General features: G+C 35.7%; 1 protein-coding gene across 7 annotated transcripts in view; it reads right to left on the reverse strand.

The window, feature by feature from the left end:
• Positions 1 to 3,828: 3,828 nt before the first annotated feature.
• Positions 3,829 to 22,185, reverse strand: part of CREBRF (CREB3 regulatory factor) — a 55,803-nt gene continuing 37,446 nt past the window's right edge. For all 7 annotated transcript variants that reach the window (XM_027605055.2, XM_027605053.2, XM_027605048.2 and 4 more), the window contains 2 exons: positions 19,029 to 19,151; positions 3,829 to 9,500 (listed from right to left, as the gene is read on the reverse strand). In XM_027605055.2, coding sequence (XP_027460856.2) covers positions 9,385 to 9,500; positions 19,029 to 19,151 — 239 coding nt within the window. In that variant the 3' untranslated portion in view covers positions 3,829 to 9,384. The remainder of the gene's footprint in view (positions 9,501 to 19,028; positions 19,152 to 22,185) is intronic.

A 22,185-nucleotide genomic window follows, 5' to 3' on the forward strand; every position in this document is an offset into this window, starting at 1 on the left:
TACCCCAGTTTTACAGATCAGTAGATGGACTAAGAGTAGATCAAAGCGAAACAAACCCAAATTGAACAACCCTGCCCCAAGGTTACCCAACTTGAAAGTGGCAGAGCCTTCACTGAAAGCCATGTCTTCCCTCAAAAACCAAATATGGCCCCTTGGGTAGTGTTGTACACTTGGGGCTATGTAGCTTGCCCATCTGTGTTTCTCCAGTGCTCCACACACTGCCCCTTAAGGTGTTCATCATCCCACTGCACCTAATAGGCAATGTACTGCAGCCTTGGGAGTTGACCCTGCTTGAATCCTGCGGGACAACCCACTTCACACCTCTGTGCCTCAGAATCCTGAGGCTAACTGGTGGTAACCACAGTGTTGACTGGAGGATTAAATGAGGTAGTACATGAAAAGCACCAAGCACAGTGCAGTAATGTAGCATGTGTTTAAGAACTCAATGGGCATTAGCTGCTAGGACATGACTGACATTTTTGGAGCACTTCCTACGTGCCCAGCACTCTGTACTAAGTTCTTAATGTGTGTCATCTAACTTGACTCTCACGACAACCCTATGAGGTAGAATTATCCACATTTTACACGTGAAAAAAACAGGCACAGACAGAATGACTTGCCCAGTGCAAACGGAAGGGCTAGTCAAAGGATATGTGCATTTTTAAAATTTAGATACATACTACCAGATTGCTCTTCAGAGAGGTTATATGAATTTATACTCCTGCAGCAATGCGGTACAAATGCTTGCTTTCCCATGGCCTTCGCCAACGTGCTGTGTTAACAAATACTAGGACTTTTGCCAATTTGATTAAGTGAAAAATGCCATCTTTTAATTTGCATTTCTCTTATCATGAATGAGATTGAGTGCTATTTGTATTTACTTTGCTCATTTCTCTATTAGGTGGTGGTTCTTTATCATACCAGTTTCCAGGAGCTCTTTATATATGAGGAGGATTAGCCCTTAGAGATGAGCTTTTTGCATAGGCTATAGAATTTCGACTTCCCTTATGATGGTTTTGGCCTTTAAGTTTTTAATTTTTATTTCACATAGAATTTATCAATCTTCATTTATGACTCCTGGATTTGGGATCCAAGTTAGAAAACCCTCCTTACCCTCACCCCACAGGTTTTAAAGGAATTGCCCACATTTCCTTCTGTTATTTGTTCATTTATACATTTTGAGATATATATTGGCTTATTGTATGAGATACAGAGCCAACTTTTCTTTCTCCAGAGTTTCCCAGTTGTTCCAATCCTGTTTTCTGAAGAATCCATCTTTTTCTCACTGGTTCTGGATGCTACATTTACCTTAATAAATTCTTATGTTTGAATCTATTTCTAGACCTTCCATTCTGTTCTATTGGCCTATTTATTTATGCACCAAAATGACAGTTTTATTTATAGTTTTATATGTTTGGATTAAATGCCCGATCTTTTCTTTTCCCCCAGCATCTTCCAGCTATTATTTTTTTCCCCTATGAACTTTTTTTTTTTTAACCTCATTGGTATGTTTTGAGAGAGCATTACATTTTTAATTTAATTTTGAGGACTGACAACTTCATGTTGTTGGCTGCTCCGGTTCAAGAACTTGGGTCTTTCTTTCCATTTGTTCAAGTCTTCTTCTGTGTCCTTCATGTTATTTTAAAGTTTTCTTTATCTAGACCCTGTACATTTTAAGTTCATTCCTGATGATGTTTTAAGACTAAAATCTTTTAAAGAAACTGACATCTTTCAGGTCACTCAAAAGTTTTGGATTCTCAGATAGAAGCTCCCTATTTAGGACACATGACCTTGGGGCCCTTTCACATCTGGCTTCTTGCTGGAAATTCCTATGTAACTGAGTCTCCACACAGTCTTTCTGCAACAGTTGAAGAAAACATAGCTCCCTTTTTCTCCACCCTCCAGCATGCTCCCTTCTAACAAAGAGACCCAATTCTAGGCCCTTACGCTAGAGGCCATCTTTGAAGGATAGATGTACAATGCAGTGACCCACGCTCTCAATCACTGACTACTGCCAATTTTCTTTTGCTTCTATCACCTTTACCCACAGATCCTGAGATTAGCTTTTGGTTACTACATCTGCTAGTTTTTGGCTTTAAATGTTTGTTTGTTTATATTTATTTATTTGATACAGACACAGCGAGAGAGGGAACACAAACAGGGTGAGTGGGAGAGGGAGAAGCAGGCTTCCTGCTGAGCAGGGAGCCCGATATGGGACTCAATCCCAGAACCCTGGGATCATGACCTGAGCCGAAAGCAGATGCTTAACGACTGAGCCACCCAGGCGCCCCATAGTTTTTGGCTTTAGTTATGGTTTTCAGATTCTAAGCCCATTATCTCCCTCCTACACAGATATCCATTCAAATATTGCCTGTGACCTGGCCTGGTCCTTTAGGAGTATGAATTGTCTCTGAGTGCAGGAGCAGACTGGAGTTTGAATTGGGGGTATCATATAAGCTGGGTCTGAAGTGAGTCCCCTTATCTGAGTCTATTCTCTTTTGTAAAATGGACATGACCACCCACCTCACTGCACCACCGAGAGCTGAGTTACTTGAAAGGAAAGCACTAGCAGGGGTTTAATGAATGCCAGCCACCCCAGCCTTCTAGACTTCCTAACACCCTTTTCTTATTCTAAACCTTTCAGCTGGGATATTAAAGCATTTCCCAACTTTATATCTTTCTGGCTAAAGAGCTCTCCTGGTTCTGAACCACTGTGGGTGAGGAAAGGCAACTGAATGACCCATTTAACTAGGTGCTACCCACAAAATGTTGTTTCCTAAGGACTATACTGACCTGGCTCACCCAGCTCCTTAAAAGTTCCCAGACCATGATGGAGGCTCCTGTGAGGGGTGGTTTGGATGGAGGTCAAGTCCATGAGAGGCTATCTCCACTTCAGCCCCAATGTCACTCAAATGAAGCAAAAAGAACTTCAAGAATCCTGGGATGTCATGAACACAAGCCTGTCGATTCTTCTCTAGCATACCCTACTGGATGTGGTACCTGTGTCCTTGCAAGTATCTCAGTAATAATGTACCCAAAACCCTTTGCATGTGTAACAGCTCAGGTCTTATTCACATGCTGCCTCCCCTCAGCAAACTCTGAGTTCCTGGATTATCTCTCTACCTAGCACAAGTCTTGGCAAAATATATGCTAAACAAATGTTTAGCATTTGAAGGAACACACTGCTTCAGTGGTGTTCACTCAGGTCCCCTGAAGTAAGACTTTATGTATATGGGGGCACCTGGGTGGCTCTGTTGGTTAAGCGTCTGCCTTCGGCTCAGGTCATGATCCCAGGGTCCTGGGCTCCCCGCTCAGCAGGGGAGTGCATCGCCCTCTGCCCCTCCCCCTGCTAGTGCTCTCTCTCACTCTCAAATAAAATCTTAAAAAAAAAAAAAAAGATTGTGTATATGTCCAGGCTATCTCAGAGACTTGCTTTGAATTATTAAACACATACAAATGTTTAAGTCAGGAGAGACTCAAAACAGTTTATTTCCCTTGCTTAACCAAAGAATCAAAGAGGAAAAAATACGTGTAAACTAAACTTTGCTCCAAACTATGAAGAATGCAAATGTTTTCATCAATAAATAATTCTCCATAATACTACCTTTCACTAGAGTACTGAAAAATCAGCCCAAAGTGTCCAAAACGTTAGCTCTTTATGTCCTGCACCAAGAGGGGGGCAGCACAATTCACGGTTCACAGCTGTCTTTAGTCTGGAATTTCTTTGCAGTGGGTTATCTTGCAGAGGCGCAGATGGTTACCTTGGTAAGCAAAAGAAAAGCAACAGAGAAGGGGCGAAAACATGAGGCAAACAATTCAAAACCTTTTCATCTTTTTTTATTTTAAATTACAAAGGATGTTGCATACACTGATGAATCTGTATCTGACTAGAAGTGCTGAGGGGTTGGAAGGTGACAGAAAACAAAGGCAACATTTGAATTGCCTTTTCTTCTGAAAAGAAAAACTGCACAACTATTAACCAACATTTAATAGAATAATTTTTAAACAGCTCATGCGTCAACAAGATAAAATTCTTTCTAGACAAAAGACAAGACTGAATCCAATAAAAAGTTTCATAGCTCCAGTTGGGGGAATGGGGAAACAAAACTACAGAATATTTATGATAGCATTACAAACAGGATCCTACGCCACTATGCAAAAGAGGTTGCCACATCGTATGAACAAATGCTCTGAATTCTTGCCCTTCCGCTCTTCTCTTGTGACTTCTTATGTGCGGTCAGCCCTAGTATCACTGTTAATCACAAATGCTAAGTTATAGGACAAATCCCAGGGAAAGAAAGTAAAAAAAAAAAAAAGCAGGCAGTGGAATACAGTGTCATAAAAATGTGGTGGAAAGGCAGATACAGTACACACATACACATTTCTGTTATTTGGTTCCGAAAAAAACAAAGGGCGAAGGGCAAGACACAGTAATCAGTCCCGCTCCCATCCACCCAGAATTTAATTAACTACACCATTGTGTTTACATTGTTATGAAAGAGGCAAACCTAGTTCACCCAAACTTGGCACACTGAAATACCCAACTCTGATGTTCTTCTCTAGTCACCAAGTCTTCAATTCCAAAATACTATTTGGAAGTAGTTTTAAGGTTCTACTCCCTCACTACTACACCCTAACCTCTCTTTTCTAAAGAAAAATGGCAATTTGGCATAATTCAGTTCCTAGGTGTAATTTCTACAATTTTCGGTCAGTTTACTAAGCATGAGGATTATGCTTCAACACATAATCCCACTTGCCTATGGAAGTGTAAAACTGTCAGTAGTACATTTTCATCATCTTTCCCCAACACGCTTATTCCTTAAAACGAAACAACCATTCCTACAGTTGACATTCATTGTTACATCCCAATGTGTTTGAAATATTAAAAAAACATGGAGTCATCTTCTCATAATGCCCTTATTAAGATTACAAAGATTACAAAAGAATCCACAAGTATTACGGCACTGTGTGAGACTTATTTGTCATGATCCAAGGGAAGAACAAGACTGCAATTCTGTGCAAAGTTGTGGAAATGGCCTCAGTTCCATGGGAAATGGTATTCCACAATAGACTTCACTAGAAGGATAATTGAAACCTTTTACTTTAACACTGAAAGCATAATTCAATGCATTCTCAAAATTCAAGTTTCAAGATTTGGAGAGATGCTAACATTCTCTTACATAATTAATTAGAAAATACTTGAACAGAATTGTAGGAAGACTATATAAAGAAAGGGAACATAAGCTTTTGTTAATTCCTGCTGAAGGCAACTTGAATTTCTTAGAAAGTTAACTAAATCTTAGCAGCTAAAATATTTTTAAATGTATGGAATAAAGAAAAGCACATCCATTCTTGACATTTTGGTGAATAAACTAACAGCTTTATTAATGAAGGCAAACATCAGATAATTGTATGAATATTATATATAAAAAAAAGAAATCCAAACTAACAGCATTGTATTTCAAAAGTACTGTACTTCTGTTTCTTTTAAAGAGACTTGTCATCTGTTTTATAAAACAAACAAAACGAGTATTCTTCTCCTAAAAAATTCTGGAAAGATGAAATAGTCAATTTCAAGCTGATGAACTGAACACACCTTTCTTTAAATGCAGACTATTGCTAAGGAGCAAATCAAGTCAAGCATCAGAAAGAAGATGTAGGACAAATTCATGAAAGTCAGAAACAAGGGATGTAGTGAAATTACTGCTAGTCTTTCCCTCTCATATTTAAAGACCATTCAAAACTGGTCTTTCATACAAATATAAAATAACTATAAAGAGAGGGAATTGGAAACCATACCCATCTGAAATCCTTCATGATGTTTTTATAATTGCTCTGATTCTCTTACCAAAAAGGTCAAAGTGAAAGATTTAGGAGTGGAAGGGAATGAAGACGTTAAGTTTAAATGTACAAGTAAGGCACAATATAAAGCCACATCATAATCTGTCATGAAGGATATAGGAAAGGACAAGAATCATACATGGTACAGTAGAACAAGCCATCATATTGACTGAAAAAGTGTGGCACCCAATTCAAAACTCAGACAAGATCTTAACAAGAACAACTGGACAGCATGCTTTCATATGGAGACAAACTCTATAAAGAATCCAGTGTATCTGAAACAAGGAAGAACGTTTTTTGTATTTTTTTTAAATCATAGTAGTACTAGAGTCAAAGTTTATAATTGCTTTTGGAACAATGGGTTTATTTGAGGTGAATTCACAATGCCTTCACTTAAAGTAAGATTCTGGACTTCATTATGAGCTATCTGTATACCATGTATGAACACAGAAAACCTTTAGAGAGCTCTTCTCTAATGATCTTCACCCAAAAATACATGCCACAATTTTCAAAAACAGAACATGTACAATTGTTGGGGTTTTTACGTTACCCTTATAAGATTTGTTTGTGTGATACACTAAACGTATATATTTTAATGACAATAGAGGAAGCAGATTATTACTGGCATTAAAGTACAACCATTTCTAGACGGTTTTAAATGCCACAGAGTCCCCTGGTTAAAATGTAAAGCTGCACAGCTTGCCTATGTCATCTTTATGATAAAGTTAAAACAGCAAGAGGATTTAACTTTCACTCTACATTTTACTGCCAGGTTTTTATTTAGATCAAGTATCGCTGCAGCATTCTGACCAGCCCAGATTTAGCAGCAAATGGCAGGAATCATATAAAATGCAATTTTTTTTTAACAAAGTGCTTTTCTAAGATATACATACATATATAAATAGGTACAAAATAAAGTGTCAACATTAAAAAGCTCAACTATTTAAAAGCTTTTAACTATTTAACTTAAGTAGTACATATAAAACACTGAAATGCAAGGATATGGAATCTACTAAACAGATTCAAAGTCTTTTTTTTTCTTTTTTTGAAATGCAAGACCAAAAAATCAAATTCTGGTTTGCAGATAGGAAAAAAGTATCAAAAACCAGAATTCCGAACAGAGCAGCTAGAAAGGGGCAATTTTATAAACCTCATCAGCTGAATCTCTATCATGAAGTGATTTTCACCTGATTGCAAAACTGCCACATTTTGGAACATGTTTCAATTTCCTAAACACACTCTGCCAAAACTTCATATACTCCTAAGTTATAAGCCTGTGCTTTGCCTTCTCCCATCTAAAAAGGAAAAACTTTAAACAACGAGCTTACATTCTTTTAAACCATTAGCTCTGAGCTTATCATCTGTTTAGCATGAATGCACTAAAACCAGGTGTGTTTCCACCAAGCACACAGGAAAATCTTGTGCATCACAGTTCAGCTAAGGTGTTAAGACAATCCTTCTAGGAGTTTCCTTTTCATGATGTCAAAGAAGCATATAAGCAACATTGTTCAGTTGTTACTGTGTGTTTTAGAATCAAACTTTATAAGCTATAGCTTCAGATGCTATGGCTTACAAGTGGGGGGGGGGTGGGAGGGAAAGGGGATAAAGTAGAAGAAAAAGAAACACACTATTAGGACAAAATATAATTAAGGAATAAATTCTCCAGGGGGTAATGGAGAAACAGTTGGAGAAATAGATAATTTCCCAGCAGCTAGATCTGAAATTTTTGGTATTTTTTTCTGGCTAGATAGGATCTTCTTAAAAGTATAGTTTTTATGCCACCAGTTTTCAGAGTTCAAAACACAAGATTTGAGAATCAAACAGTAAGAGAGACAGAATGGAAAGATCTGTGGGGAAGGTTTATAATGCTGCCTTGACACAAGAAATTTCTCATCAAGAGGTAAAGCTTTAACACAGTTAAAACACTGACTAATGAAGCTGTTCTATGTGAGCAAAAAAGAGCACCTAAAAACTAAATGTGTTAATATTTCTCAGTTCTAGAAACTATAGAAGAAGTCACATGTAAGTTTGAAGAAGCTAGTTTGAAAATACCTGTACAAAAATATAAAAATCTATAAATTGTTTTTTTTGTTTTAAGCTTGTGTTGATCTTTGAAAATATTACATGCACAATAATACATCAATTGGAAAAGTGGCAACTAAAGAATTAGATATTTTTAGCTTTTTTCTTTCTTTACATATATATATATACATAATACAATAAAAATAATCTGTATTTTGGTTGTTTGGTGGAAGTATACTACAATAAGCTAAATAAACTTTTTAATTTTCAAGGTCAAAAACTATTTTACCAATAGCTTACTAAAATGAAATATATTAAAATTTCCTACAACAAGTGCAGAAATAAAAAGACTTACAGACATCTAAATGGCCACCAACTTATCTACTATGGAAGCGAACTAGAGGAACAGCAAAATAATATTTGTGTGTGTGGATGCTCCTTCTGTAGATAATTGGACCCAAACAGAAATAAAATTCACAGTTCAGTAAGATCCCTAACCCTGACCTTTTCGTTTTTCTTTTTTTTTTCTCCTTTTTTTTCATACATTCATACAGTATCATGTAAGCTGTGCAAAACTTTACTTAGACTGGCAGTTTGCCATATCAGTTGCATTTGTCTTTGGTACAAAAAATAAAACAATCGCAATAATGTGCAAGTATTTGTCTTCTTCCGGTCAAGTACCGAAATAGGAGTTTTCTAGAGCCATCTTTTTTTTGTTTGTTTTTTGTTTTGTTTTTTATACAATACACAGACTCTGTGGCATATATCTACATTTCAACATAGTCCTATATACATTCAAAAAATTTGAAAAAGAGTTGGAACAAAAAAACATTTAAACCCCATAATTTTTCCATCTATATATCTTGTGTTTCCTCATTAGGGTTTTCATCATACAAAATATTACCAGTTTTATAGTTTCCCCAAAATACAAGGCACAAAGAATATGCTTTTTTTTCTTACTTGCACAGACATTATATATATATTTATATATATATTTATATATACCATATTGAGCTCGGAAAATGAACTTCTAATATGGCACATGGGCATGAGTGCTGGGTTGTGCCATGTACAAGTGAGATTAATGGTTGTGGAAAATTAGAACAAAAGGAATAATTCTAAAAACAATCTAAACTGACTGTTTAAAAAAATGCTTCCTCAATTTTTTGTGTGTGGTTCAGAGCATAAACCTGCCACAATATTTGGCATTTACTAATTTCGCTCCTCCCAAATGTTTTACTTTAACAGATTTTTGCAATCTGTACCTGAACAAATATTTACTTAAATGTGTGAGTTTCAATTCTGATGCCAGTAGCAGTTTTAACCATGGTTTATGCTCTGAAAATGCAATAATCAAGTATTTTGGATCATGCTTCACTTATGCTACTTAGTTCTTAAAACAATGTAACCTAATCGTAAATGTTTACATAATGCTAAACTGACATGCAAAACAGAATGAAAATTTACAATGAATAACGCGACAAACACAGACATTTCTGACCAGTGGTCCAATGAAGCTGATTACACTTTTGATGTTGGTATCCTTAGTCCTACAAGGCCTCCAGTGGGATTGCCTTCTGCAGTCTTCTCTAACACTTGGTTAACAAATTCTGAGGTTTGTCCAGCAACTGGGAGACCTGAGGAAAAAGAAATAAGGCACACTTAGGCACAGAAATGGAGAAGGCATAAAAGGAAGGTGAGGAGTAGGCAGATCTGAGGGTCAGGGGTGGCCTCCTGCTTGATACTGGTCCCAGCCAAGTACTCAGCTGCTTACTACTGCAATCCAGAAATTAATTCTACTCATCAGATTAGAGCTTACAATTTTTAAATTAGAAAGATCAAACCAAGAATAAAGAATGGTTAATCAACATTTTAAAGTGTGGTAGATGACAAGTAGCAATAGTCCAAATAATAGTCCAAACCCAAACCCCACACCTGTCAACAAGCATTGTTACCAAACTGACCATGTTCGCCGTTTTCCCAGCCAGTCTCTTCCGACTGCTCTAGCCACAGTGCGTCCCATGGGTGGGCTTTACCCACACAACTGAAAACACTGACCTGAAGGATGTTTTCAGTCATTTTTATAACCACTGTATTAAGTTTATGTTTCCTTTTCTTCATTTTAAAGAAAAGTGAATGAATAAACAAAGTTAGAAGAGAAGAGGAAAAAAGGTGGGAGGTAGTATAATTTGAATTTTTCATCTTCCTCATCTTCTACAGCTGAGGTCAAAAGATACTTCAAATCAGTAAGTCAAATAACAGAAGTATAAGCATGTTTTAAAAGTAATGAGAAAATAAATGATTAAAATGAGATGGAAATAGAAAAATATCTAGTCATTGCCCATAGGAAGAAGTCAAAAGATACTGTAACAAACACAGAACTGATGCTACCTCAGCCATGTGATTAAATGTAGCATGACCAATAATGAGACAAACTGATAATATGTACCTCTTGAGTGATGGAATGAGAAGGATAATCACCTATGATGATTCTTGCCAAGAAAATTTAACTGCATCTAGTCAGGAGGAAACAGATGTCTAACTCCAGATGTTGGGACATTTTATAAGATCAACTACCTGAATTTTTCATGGAAAAAAAAAAAGGCTGGTAGACTAATCTAGATTAAAGGGGGCAAAAAGATATAAATAAATGCAATGCATGATCTTTAACAAACATACAAAAAGGCTATAAAGGACATTATTAAGACAACTGGGGAAGTTTAAATATGGACTCCATATAGATATTATAATAGTGTTGAAGTACTTGGGTGTGATACTGGTATTGTGCCTAAGTAAGAAAATGTCCTTGTTCTTGAGAAACACATGCTGAAGTAGTTAGGGATGAAGGATTTGTTTAGAAGTTACCTTCAAATACTCAGGAATAAAAATATGTAGATACAGACAAAAATAAAGCAAATGCAGCAAAATATTAACAACTGGTGAATCTAGTTGAATGATAAGCAGATGTTCATGTACCATTTCGATTTTTCTTATAGGATTGAAATCTTAAATGAAAAGTTAAGGGAAAAAAATTAAACATATTATGTTCTAGTTAAAAATTCAACTGACAAGTAAAAAATGAAGAGCTTACAAATTATCATAGAACACATACAAAACTGCAACTATAATAATGGATCATACAATGAGTGATATAAAAAGGAAAAAGCCACATGAACAAAGCCTAACATCTTCTGATGACAAAACTAAAATCAGACATGTATCAATAAATAAAAAATGACCTAAACTCACCTATTAAAGAAAAACTCCAGTCTGTCTGACTAATAAAATCCAACTTTATGCTATGTATAAAAATCTAAAAGTTAATTTTATACGCTACTTATCAAAATTAAATTTTAACTTAAATGTTTTTAAAAGAGATGTATCTAGTATAAAGTGATTCAGAAACACTGAAAATGAAAGGGTAGGCACAGGTATACTCAGCAAGTATAAATAAGAAAGCTGCGTTCATGACTGCAGTACCAGACAGGACTGAATCAGAGAAAGTCACAAAGAAGACTGAAGAAGTATGCTTCACAATGATAAAGACTTTGATCCGTAATGAAGATCTAGCAGTAAGGAATCCTATTCAAGCCCTCCAGCATTCAAGCAAAACCACGGAAAATATGAGAAAAAATTGAAACACATTAGCAGGGACTTTCTCAGTTTTACAAAGAGTAAATGGACATCTTCTCCAAAAATAAAAAGGAAAAAAATACCCAATTAATATTACCTAATCAACATACAATGGAGTCTTAACATAAAACAGAAAATATATCTACTTTTCAATGTCCACAGAACATTTAATTAGGCTGTAATAAACATAACAAATGTAAATAAATGTAACCATGTTGGGACGCTAAAAAAAAATCTTTTTTAAGATTTTATTTATTTGACAGAGAAAGACACAGCAAGAGAGGGAACACAAGCAGGGGGAGTGGGAGACGGAGAAGCCGGCCTCCCGTGGAGCAGGGAGCCTGATGCGGGGCTCGATCCCAGGACCCTGGGATCATGACCCGAGCTGAAGGCAGACGCCCAACGACTGAGCCGCCCAGGCACCCCGGGTTGCTAAAAAAAAAAAATCTTAATAAATCACAAAAAAAGGAGAAGTTAATAACAAAACTAGAAAATAATAATGTCTACCTTCTGGAAAATTTTAAATCTCTCTCAAACAATTCTTGGGCCAGAGAGTAAATCAAACCTAAAATTTCAAAGTATTCAGAAAACAAGTAAGACATATCAGAATTTATGACATATAGCTAAAGCAGTTCTCAGGAGAAATTTCAAAGGTTTTTAATTACATTAATGAACAAGAAAAAATAAAAAAAGAAGTGAACTAAGCATCTAACTGAAGAAATTAGAAGAACTGATGAATTCAAGAGCTGGTTCTTTGGGGGAAAGTAGAACCACCTATAATTAACCAATGCAAGAAGTGAAGGCAAACACAGTAGACATAAAGTAAGAAATGTAAATGAAGCACTAACCACTGATACAGAGGCTATTAAAAAAACAAAGACAATTTTAATAAATTTGAGGGCATGGAGGAAGTGGATAATTTTCTAGGAATATACAAATCAAACTGACTCCAAAAGAGCTTGTAATCTGATATACAAATTATCATAGAGGACACAGAGAAAGTTTTCAAAGAGTTAATCACAAAAACACACTGGACGAGATAGTTTCAAAGAGCGTTCTATCAAATCTTTAAGAAAAAGAAACTCCAATTTATTTAAAGTCCTCCAGAAAGGAATTCTGGAAAGATTATTGTTTGGCAGCATAGATTTTTAATCTCCTCAATGCCCCATATAAAAACAGACATTAAATAGAAAAACCATAAACCCATGGAAAACATTAACAAATGACAACGTATCTCCACAAACTCCAAAATTCAAAAGGGTGGAAACAAACTACCAAAAGCTACAAGACCCGTATGGCATTAACATTACCAATATTTGTGCAGGATGAGTCAAGGGGATTAATGTACCTGAGAACAAAAGAAGTCAAGAACAGCCAACAGGTTACTCACTGGAAGCCCCAGGAGACCAACCTGAGAACAGCTGAAGGTGAATGTGAGAAGCCCACAGTAAGATGTTGAGGGGCTAGAGCATTCTAGCTCTGTGAACTAAAAACTGACCAACCAGGACTCCCTTGCAGGACAGGAGGCAGGACTGGTAAGAATCAAAACTGGGCAAGATAGGAACAACAGGTATGAAAGAAAGATGGTCCAGATAAAATGGGAGAGGAGCACAGACCAAGAAATTTCAGAAAGCAAGCTGCCATGTGCACCTGCCTGCCCCAAGTTCCTCTTCTTGACTGTGGGTTAGTGACATACAAATGTACCAAAGAAATCCCCTCACACCTTCTGCTTTGGAACATCACCACTAACTCCAATAAAGGCACTTGTCCACAGGTACCTTTGTTTTTCTCCCACTCATTCTCTCTGTCCCCTCCCTAACTTGCTTTGTTGAACCCTCTCCCTTATTGCTCCCTCCATGTGGCTCCCTTGTGGCATGTGGTGACTCTGTTTCTCTAGGGTAAACTTTCTTCCTGCTCCTCTCCTGTGTCCCTTTCTCAGGCTGGATTGAATGACCATCTCATAAATAAATACAAAACATAGTTTTAGGGTCCTCTGTTTTCAGTTAATACAAAACATAGTTTTGACTCTAACTAAAATTTGAAGTTAGGAAAGCAATCCTGAACTAAACTTTCTTTTCAAGGTTTAGAAAAAACAGTTTTACATGTATTAAAGTCAAAAATCCCATGAAGTTATTGTAAGTGGGAGTGCCTGGATGGCTCAGTCGATTAAGCATCTACCTTCAGCTCTGGTCATGATCTCAGAGTCCTGGGAGCCCGTGCTGGGTTCCCTGCTCAGCAGGGAGTCTGCTTCTCCCTCTCCCTCTGCCCACACCCTGCTCGTGTTCTCTTTCGAACGGATAAAAAAAGTTAATGTAAGATAAAAGAAAAGATTCCTACAAACAATGAAAGTGTGCCTGAAAGATATGACCACAAATGACCATATCCTACTATTATTATCTTAAATGGTCACAACCTACTATTATTTCAAAATGAATTCAATGATTTTCAAAATGAACAAAAAGACATTAAAGAAAATGTTACATGAAAGAACAAAAATCAGAAATAGAAAAACTCAGAAAAGAATTGGAAGAAAAAATTAATTCCTGAAATTAAGACAAAACTAAAAGAAAATGGCAACCTATGGAATGGGAGAAGATATTTGCAAATATCTTATCAGATAAAGGGCTAGTATCCAAAATCTGTAAAGAATTTATCACACTCAACACCCAAAAAACAACCCAGTCAAGAAATGGGCAGAAGACATGAACAGACATTTCTCCAAAGAAGACATACAAATGGCCAACAAACACATGAAAAAATGCTCAACATCACTTGGCATCAGGGAACTACAAATCAAAACCACAATTAAGATATCACTTCACACCAGTCAAAATGGCTAAAATGAACAACTCAGGAAACAACAGATGTTGGTGAGGATGTAGAGAGAGGGGAACCCTCTTACACTGTTGGTGGGAATGCAAAATGGTTCAGTCACTCTGGAAAACAGCATGGAGGTTCTTCAGAAAGTTAAAAATAGAGCTATGCTACCACTCAGCAATTGCACTACTGGGTATTTATCCAAAGGATACACACATAGTGATTCCAAGTGGCACATACACCCCAATGTTTATAGCAGCCATGTCCATAATAGCCAAAATATGGAAAGAGCCCACATGTCCATCGACAGATGAACAGATAAAGAAGATGTATGTGTGTGTGTGTGTGTGTTATACCCACACACATATACACAATGGAATATTACTCAGCCATCAAAAAGAATGAAATCTTGCCATTTGCAACAATATAGCTGGAACTAGAGGGTATTATGCTAAGCGAAATGTCAGTCAGAGAAAGACAAATACCATATGATTTCAACTCATATGTGGAATTTAAGAAACAAAACAGATGAACATAGTGGAAGGGAAGAAAAAAAAATAAGATGAAAATAGAGAGGGAGGCAAACCATAAGAGACGCTGAACTCTAGGAAACAAAGTGAGGGTTGCTGGAGGGGAGGTGGGTGGGGGGATGGGGTAATTGGGTGATGGGCATTAAGAAGGACACTTGATGCATCAGTTCTATCACTAAATCCTATGCCTGAAACTGATAATACAGTATATGTTAACTAAATTGAATTTAAATAAGAATTTAAAAAAAAGACAAAACGAAAAGAACTATAAGAGCAGCAAATAAACACAACAATAATGCTTTTAAAAGAAACGGAGGTACAGGGCGCCTGGGTGGCTCAGTCGTTAAGCATCTGCCTTCAGCTCAGGTCATGATCCCGGGGTCTTGGGATCGAGCCCCACATCGGGCTCCCTGCTCAGCGGGAAGCCTGCTTCTCCCTCTCCCACTCCCCCTGTTTGTGTTCCCTCTCTCACTGTGTTTCTCTGTCAAATAAATACATAAAATCTTTAAAAAAATAAAATGAAAGAAAAAGGAAATTAAGAGATAAAAAGGTTGATCAAAAGTGAATTTACCTCAGAAAATACTAAAGATAGGCAAAGAAGATCCAACCCACAAATAGTAAGTCCCTGAACAACAGCAACAACAAAAAACAAAGCAAGGGGGCGCCTTGGTAGGTCAGTCAGTTAAACGTCCAACTCTTGATCTCAGCTCAGGTCTTGATCTCAGGGTCGTGAGTTCAAGCCCTGCATTGGGGTCCATGCCCAGCTTAAAAAAACAAAACCAAAGCAAGGAAACAGGTCAAATACTAAAAATATCTGAACTACATACTGAAAGAGCAAAGTGCACACATGAGACTTTCAACCTAAAATGACCAAACCCAAGACAAAGTTTAGTGAAATTACTGGGAATTAAAGAAAAAGAAAAAATCCTGTTGACACTGACAAAAACAGCAAATGAGTTATAAGGCAAAAAAGTTAGGCAACTATTAGCTTTTTTTGGTGGGGGCAATTATTAGCTTTTTAATAGCAACACTTTATGCCAAAAGAAAAATGGAGAAACATATTTAAAGTAAGGAAAGAAAATGTGAGTCAAGGATTTTGGATCTGGTAAAACTGACTTTTTGGATGTAAAGAGAATATACAAACTTATCAAATTACAAGGTCTTTACATTTAAAATTGAAAAGGTAAAAAGAATCTTTACTTGTAGTGTTAAGTTCCTCCCTCTACCTAATAAAGGAACTGAAAATGATTTTAAAGAACATGAAAGACAGAAATACACTGAAAAAAATACAATATTAAAATAGCATCAATCCATTTGAAGAAAAAGTCAAGCAAATTCACCAGGACTTCCCATATTTGGGTACTGAATTAATCTATGTAGAGGTAAAAACTAACTGGTTGTTTAGGAAAAGTATTGATATTTAGGAACTACTCTTTGACTAAGATTTTTCTCCATATAAATACAGTTTTGTTCAAAATAGACTTTTGACCTTTCATAGTGTTAATTTTTTGTATAAATATACTGTCCTTAGTTTTGTTTCACTTTGTATGTACTCTATTTTGATATATATTTACAACTCTACTTTTGAAAAAGTTATTCTGTATATATAATAATTGCATATTCAATTCATTTTAGTATTCTATGAACTTACCTGGTCACTATTTGTAAGTCATTTCCCAACGCTTAGCAAAAAGAATTAACTACTGATAAGAAATAATCACTGAAATACCATACCATTTGGAATACTAAAATAGAAAAATTGTATCTATTTTGTTAGTCAATTATATCACAAATAATCAAGTTAATACTATGTTGTGAACATACAACTTAAGCATTTGAGTAATTTTAATTGGCTTTGTCATGAACAAAAATCTTCAATTTTCTAAAATATGAATGATGGATTACAGGAACAAGGTGGAAATAAGACTTTAAAAAAAATCTAAATGGTGAAGATGTAATATGGTAACATCTACAACTAGTATTTATTGAGTATTGAGGAATGTGCTCAGCAGGGTGCTAAGTGCTTTATATGCACTCTTCCCATTTAATACACCCACTGTCCATATTTTACAGATGAGTAAAATTAGGTTGAGAGAAGTGAAGTCATTTCCCCAGTGTCCTCATGTAGTTAAGTGGCAGGGGGCCAGGAGTTCAATCTAAAACGGATTTCAAATACTCTGATTTTAACCACTATAATAAACAAGCTTTTGTTTTTTGAAAACATGATTTTAATTTTTAGACCAGTGGCTATTGCTAGAGCCACAGAGAAACCTAGCCTTTTTTTGGTAAAAAGATAGGAAACAAGGCATGCAGATCTAAGGTACCTTAAAATAAAGAAAATGTTTCAAGAATGAAGATAAATGCTCAAAAGTGTCAAATGTTACAAATAATGTCAAGAAAGGGAAATTCTCAAGTAAGCCTACTGGATGAAGCGATTAGCGGGCCACATGTGAACTACTCAGGTCAAATACCACAGAGATGGGTGTTAGATGATAGGGCTAAGTGATGTGGGGGTACTGTAAGCACGGGAACTCAAAGAACTTACTTCTATGCCTGGTTCGGCCATTTATTGATTGTATGACTTATGGCAAGTTACTTTAATACCTTGCTGTGTTTCTAATTCCTCATTTGTAAAATCAAAATAATACCTCCTTCACAGAACTGTGAAAGTAGATAACTAACCAACCTTAACAGACAGGTACTGGATCACAGTAAGTACCCATAAATGTTAGCTGTTTATCCCTTCCTAACACCTAAGGAATCCTTTCCAGGCTTTTGATCTCTCCTTTAAATCTTCTCCTTTTGGCCTTCAAACATGAATGTTGTCAAGTCATGAAACTGTTTTGTCAAAATCTATGTGCATTGCTAATTTTATTAATGATTCCAAATTGCCCTTCAAAAACACTAGAATATTTCACATCCGGTATGAACACAATGCTGACAAGAGAAACTAGTAATTGCAAAGACATGAGAAACTTACTAAGTGCATGGAAGCATTCAATGTGTATTTATCTTTAATTAAAGAAAATGCAATCATTTTGGTAGCTGTGAGAAGTATTTCTCTGTAAACAGAAATAAACTGTTGCTCACTCTACTCCATCTAAACATCTTGATTTCCTCACAGCAATTGCCACAGTTTGTTATTCTTTCCCGTTTATTCTTTGTCTTCCATTTTTAGACTACAAGCTTCTTAAGAGTAGTGACCAAATCTATTATTCATCCCTGTATCCCCCAACACCTGGCATATAGTAAGCATTGAAGAAACTTTGATGAATGAATTTATAGTAACTGGAAGTAAGAAAAATTGTCTTAACAGAAATGCAAAAAAATTCCAAGATATTTACAATTTTAAAAAATTAGAACAATTTATAGTGTTTGTTACCCTAAAATTCAGGTAAGTAACTAAATAATTATTTAAAAAGTAAGCTCTAATTCCTTTAAGTGACCTGATTCAATACACAGCATCCTGGGGAAAAATGAACTGGAAGAAAATTCTCAGGTAACCGAAGTATGCCACTCTACATAATGCCTACATAAGAACCAGTTTTTAAAGACAGTCCTAGAATAAATATTGTGAAACAAAGAATATATAAAACAGCCAAGCCAATTTTATGAGCTTCAGGGTTTTGATGGATTGCACTATGCTGCAATGTCCTTGGGATGCTACTCATCTGTAAGGCAATCTGCTCTTATGGCAGCTAAGCTCTTACACCTCTAGAATTCTCATGTCTACCTTAGCTACCTCTCTGCTCCCTGTCACGTAGTGCTCTGCCTCTCTTCCTCCCCATGATATATATTCTGTTCAGGGAAAAAAGATAATTAAGTTTATTAGAATCCTGTGAACTGTATTACTGAGTAAAACATATACATAAGAACCTCTACCAAAGTATAAATTGCAGGCTTGACAGTTGAATCTTTATTTTTCCCATTAAAGGTTAAAGTTGCTAGAAGTTCATCTTTCCTAAGCAGTAAAACAGTTCAGTGATGAAGTCTAAATAACAAATTGTGGTAACCAGCAATACATGTTTATGAATGCAAAATCTCAAAAGACAAAACAACTTGGAAAGAAGAGTAACTACAATAAGAACATCTGAGTTTTTCCTTAAAAGAATGTTTACTATCTCCTTAAATCATATATCTTACACTACACGTTACTGTTATGAATTTATCCAATATTCTTCTTACCAAGAGTATCTTTAATGAGCATTTCAAGCTTCTGCCCCATGTTGGGTCCTCTCTCCTCTCTTGGATTCTGTACTCGGTTTACAATCTCTTGCTTGATGGAGTTGATTACAAACAATAAATTATCTGGAAGACAGAACAAGATACTTGGAACATGTCACTAACAGGGAAGAATTTGCTTTTTATTGTGTAGTAACAGTTATTCAGTTAAAAAATGGAGAATTTGTAAGAAAATATTAAGTAGTGATGGTTATAAGCCTTTTTTTAAATTTAAATTCGATTAGCCAACATATAGTAGTACATCATTAGTTTCAGATGCTGAGTTCAGTTATAAGCTTTTTTTATCCAGAGAAACTAAGTTCAAATGATGTGCCAGTTTTGATGACACTGTAGACACATATCAATGTCTACTATCCTATAAGCAACTTGACTTAATTGTCTTCATTAAGACCCATGATAGTGCCTGTATATTGAATCATAGGATCTTAGTAAATGTTTATTAAATAAATCAAATGAAGTCCTTCAAGTCCTCCAAAGACAAAACTTGAAAAACTATCCCCAGTTTAAGAAGAGAGTTAACCAAAAGTAAATAGAAGGAGGTAAATAATAAAGAGCAGAAATCAATAGAACAGCAGAAACATACAACAGAGAAAGTTAACAAAGCCAAAAGTGGTTCCCTAAAAAGATCAACAAAATTGATATCCACTCCCACCCTCCATCCCCAGCTAAACAGATCAATCACCTATATGAAAAAGGGGTTATCACTTAAGAATCTGGAGCTACTGAAAAGATAATAAATGCTATGCCGGGGCACCTGGGCGCTCAGTTGTTAAGCGTCTGCCTTCGGCTCAGGTCATGATCCCAGGGTCCTGGGATCGAGCCCCATATCAGGCTCCCTGCTCGGCAGGAAGCCAGCTTCTCCCTCTCCCACTTATGTTCCTGATCTCTGTCAAATAAATAAATAAAATCTTTACAAAAAAAAAAAAAGAAAGAAAGAAAGAAAGAAAACGCTATGCCAACAAATTCAACAACTTGGTAAAAATGGTCACATTTCTTGAAAATGCAACTTAAAAAAATTGACATAAGAAGAAATGAAAAATCTGAACAGCTTATTTCAAGTAAAGGAATTAATTTATCCAAAAACATAAGGGGTTTTAATGGAAAAGTATATCAAATATACAACAAAGAAATAAAATTGATCTTATTAAACTTTTTAAAAAATAGGAAGATAGATCATGGCCCAATTCACTCTATAAGGCCAAAATAACCCAAATACCAAAACCTGACAAAGACATTACAAAAAAAGAAAATCACAGACCAACATCCCTCTTGAATATAGACACACAAATCCTTAACAGAATATTAACAACAGAATCCAACTTAGTTTTAGAACAGAATCTTACAGAATATCTGTAACAGACTCTAATATAAATATTGTCCTTTTTGGACAATATATCACAACCAAGTAGAGTTTATATTCCAAGAATACAAGGTTGGTTTAATATTAAAAAATCAGTTAATGTAATTTACCATATTAAGAGGTAAATATGTGATATATTACCAGAATAAGGGAGAACAACATGATTGCTCCAACAGATGCAAAAAAGACCATATGACAATATTCAACACCCATCTGTGATAAATGAAACTACAAAAAAAAAGAGAAATTAAAGTGATAGAGGGAATCTCATCTTACAAAAAAACCTACTGCCAACATCCTACTTTAAGGTGAAAGGCTCCTCACCCCCGAGATTGATTTATTTTTCTTGCCTTATTGCAATACCTAGGACATTGGATAGACATGGTGATTGCCTTGTTTGCAAAGGCATAAATATCAGAAAAGAAGAAATAAAGCCATCCCTATTTGCAGATGATGACTGCTTACACAGAAAATCATAGGGCATCTATATACCTACCACTGGAACTAATAAAACAAATTTAGCAAGATAACAAGATACAAGAATAATATGCAAAAATCCATTTTGTATATTAGCAGCAAAGTTTAAAAATAAAATTTGAAAAATGATTCCGTTTACAGAGTGCCAAAAAATATAAAATATCCAGTAACAGATCTAACAAAAGATGTAACAAAAGCATTCTACACTGGTAACTATAAAAAAAGGCACAGAGAAATTAAAGGAGACTTAACAAATGGAAAGAGATACGAAGTTCATGGATTAGAAGACTCCATTTTGTTAAAATGGTAATTCTCTCCAAATTGATCTACAGATTGAAAGCAGTCCCAATCAAAATTTCAGTAAGTTTTGTAAAAAGTGATTCCAAAATTTATATGGTCATGTAAATGACCTAGAATAGCCAATGCAATTTTGAAAAAAAACATAATTGTAGGATTAACAAGAACTTACACTTACCCAACTTATGATTTACTATAAAACTAGTCAAAATAGTTTGTATCCGCATAAAGGTAGACAAATGATCAATGGAACAGAATACAGAGTCCAAAAGTGGACTCATACATACAGGGTCAACTGATTTGACAAAGGTGAGAAAACAACTTTTTACTGTCTTTTTATTTTTTATTTATTTTATTTTTTTATAATGTTAATCACCATACATTACATCATTAGTTTTTGATGTAGTGTTCCATGATTCATTGTTTGCGTATAACACCCAGTGCTCCATGCAGTACGTGTCCTCTTCAATACCCATCACCAGGCTAACCCATCCCCCAATCCCCTCCCCTCTAGAACCCTCAGTTTGTTTCTCAGAGTCCATAGTCTCTCATGGTTCATCTCCCCCTCCGATTCCCTCCCTTCATTCTAAGGAAGGTGTTTTTAATGAATGGTGTTTGATCAACTGGATATTCATATGGAAAAAAACGAACATCAACTCTCACCCCACACGTAAATAAAAATTAACCTAAAATGGATCATAAACCTAAATGCAAAACCTAAAACTCTATGAATTCTAGGCGAAAACATACAAGAAAATATTTGCATTTTGGAGTTGGCAAAGTTTTTAAGAACACTAAAAATATGAACTACAAAAGGAAAAACAGGCAAATTGGAGTTCAGCAGAATTAAAAATTTTTGCTCTTTGGTAGCTCTTGGGGTTACCCCAGTTTTCCATGACTTGGTTCATTTTCCAATTGGGGATGTCATAGGGATGTCCCTTCTTAGTGTGGTCTTTTATATTTTAC

Source organism: Zalophus californianus, chromosome 5 (assembly GCF_009762305.2).
Source record: "Zalophus californianus isolate mZalCal1 chromosome 5, mZalCal1.pri.v2, whole genome shotgun sequence".
Taxonomy (NCBI): Eukaryota; Metazoa; Chordata; class Mammalia; order Carnivora; family Otariidae; genus Zalophus; species Zalophus californianus.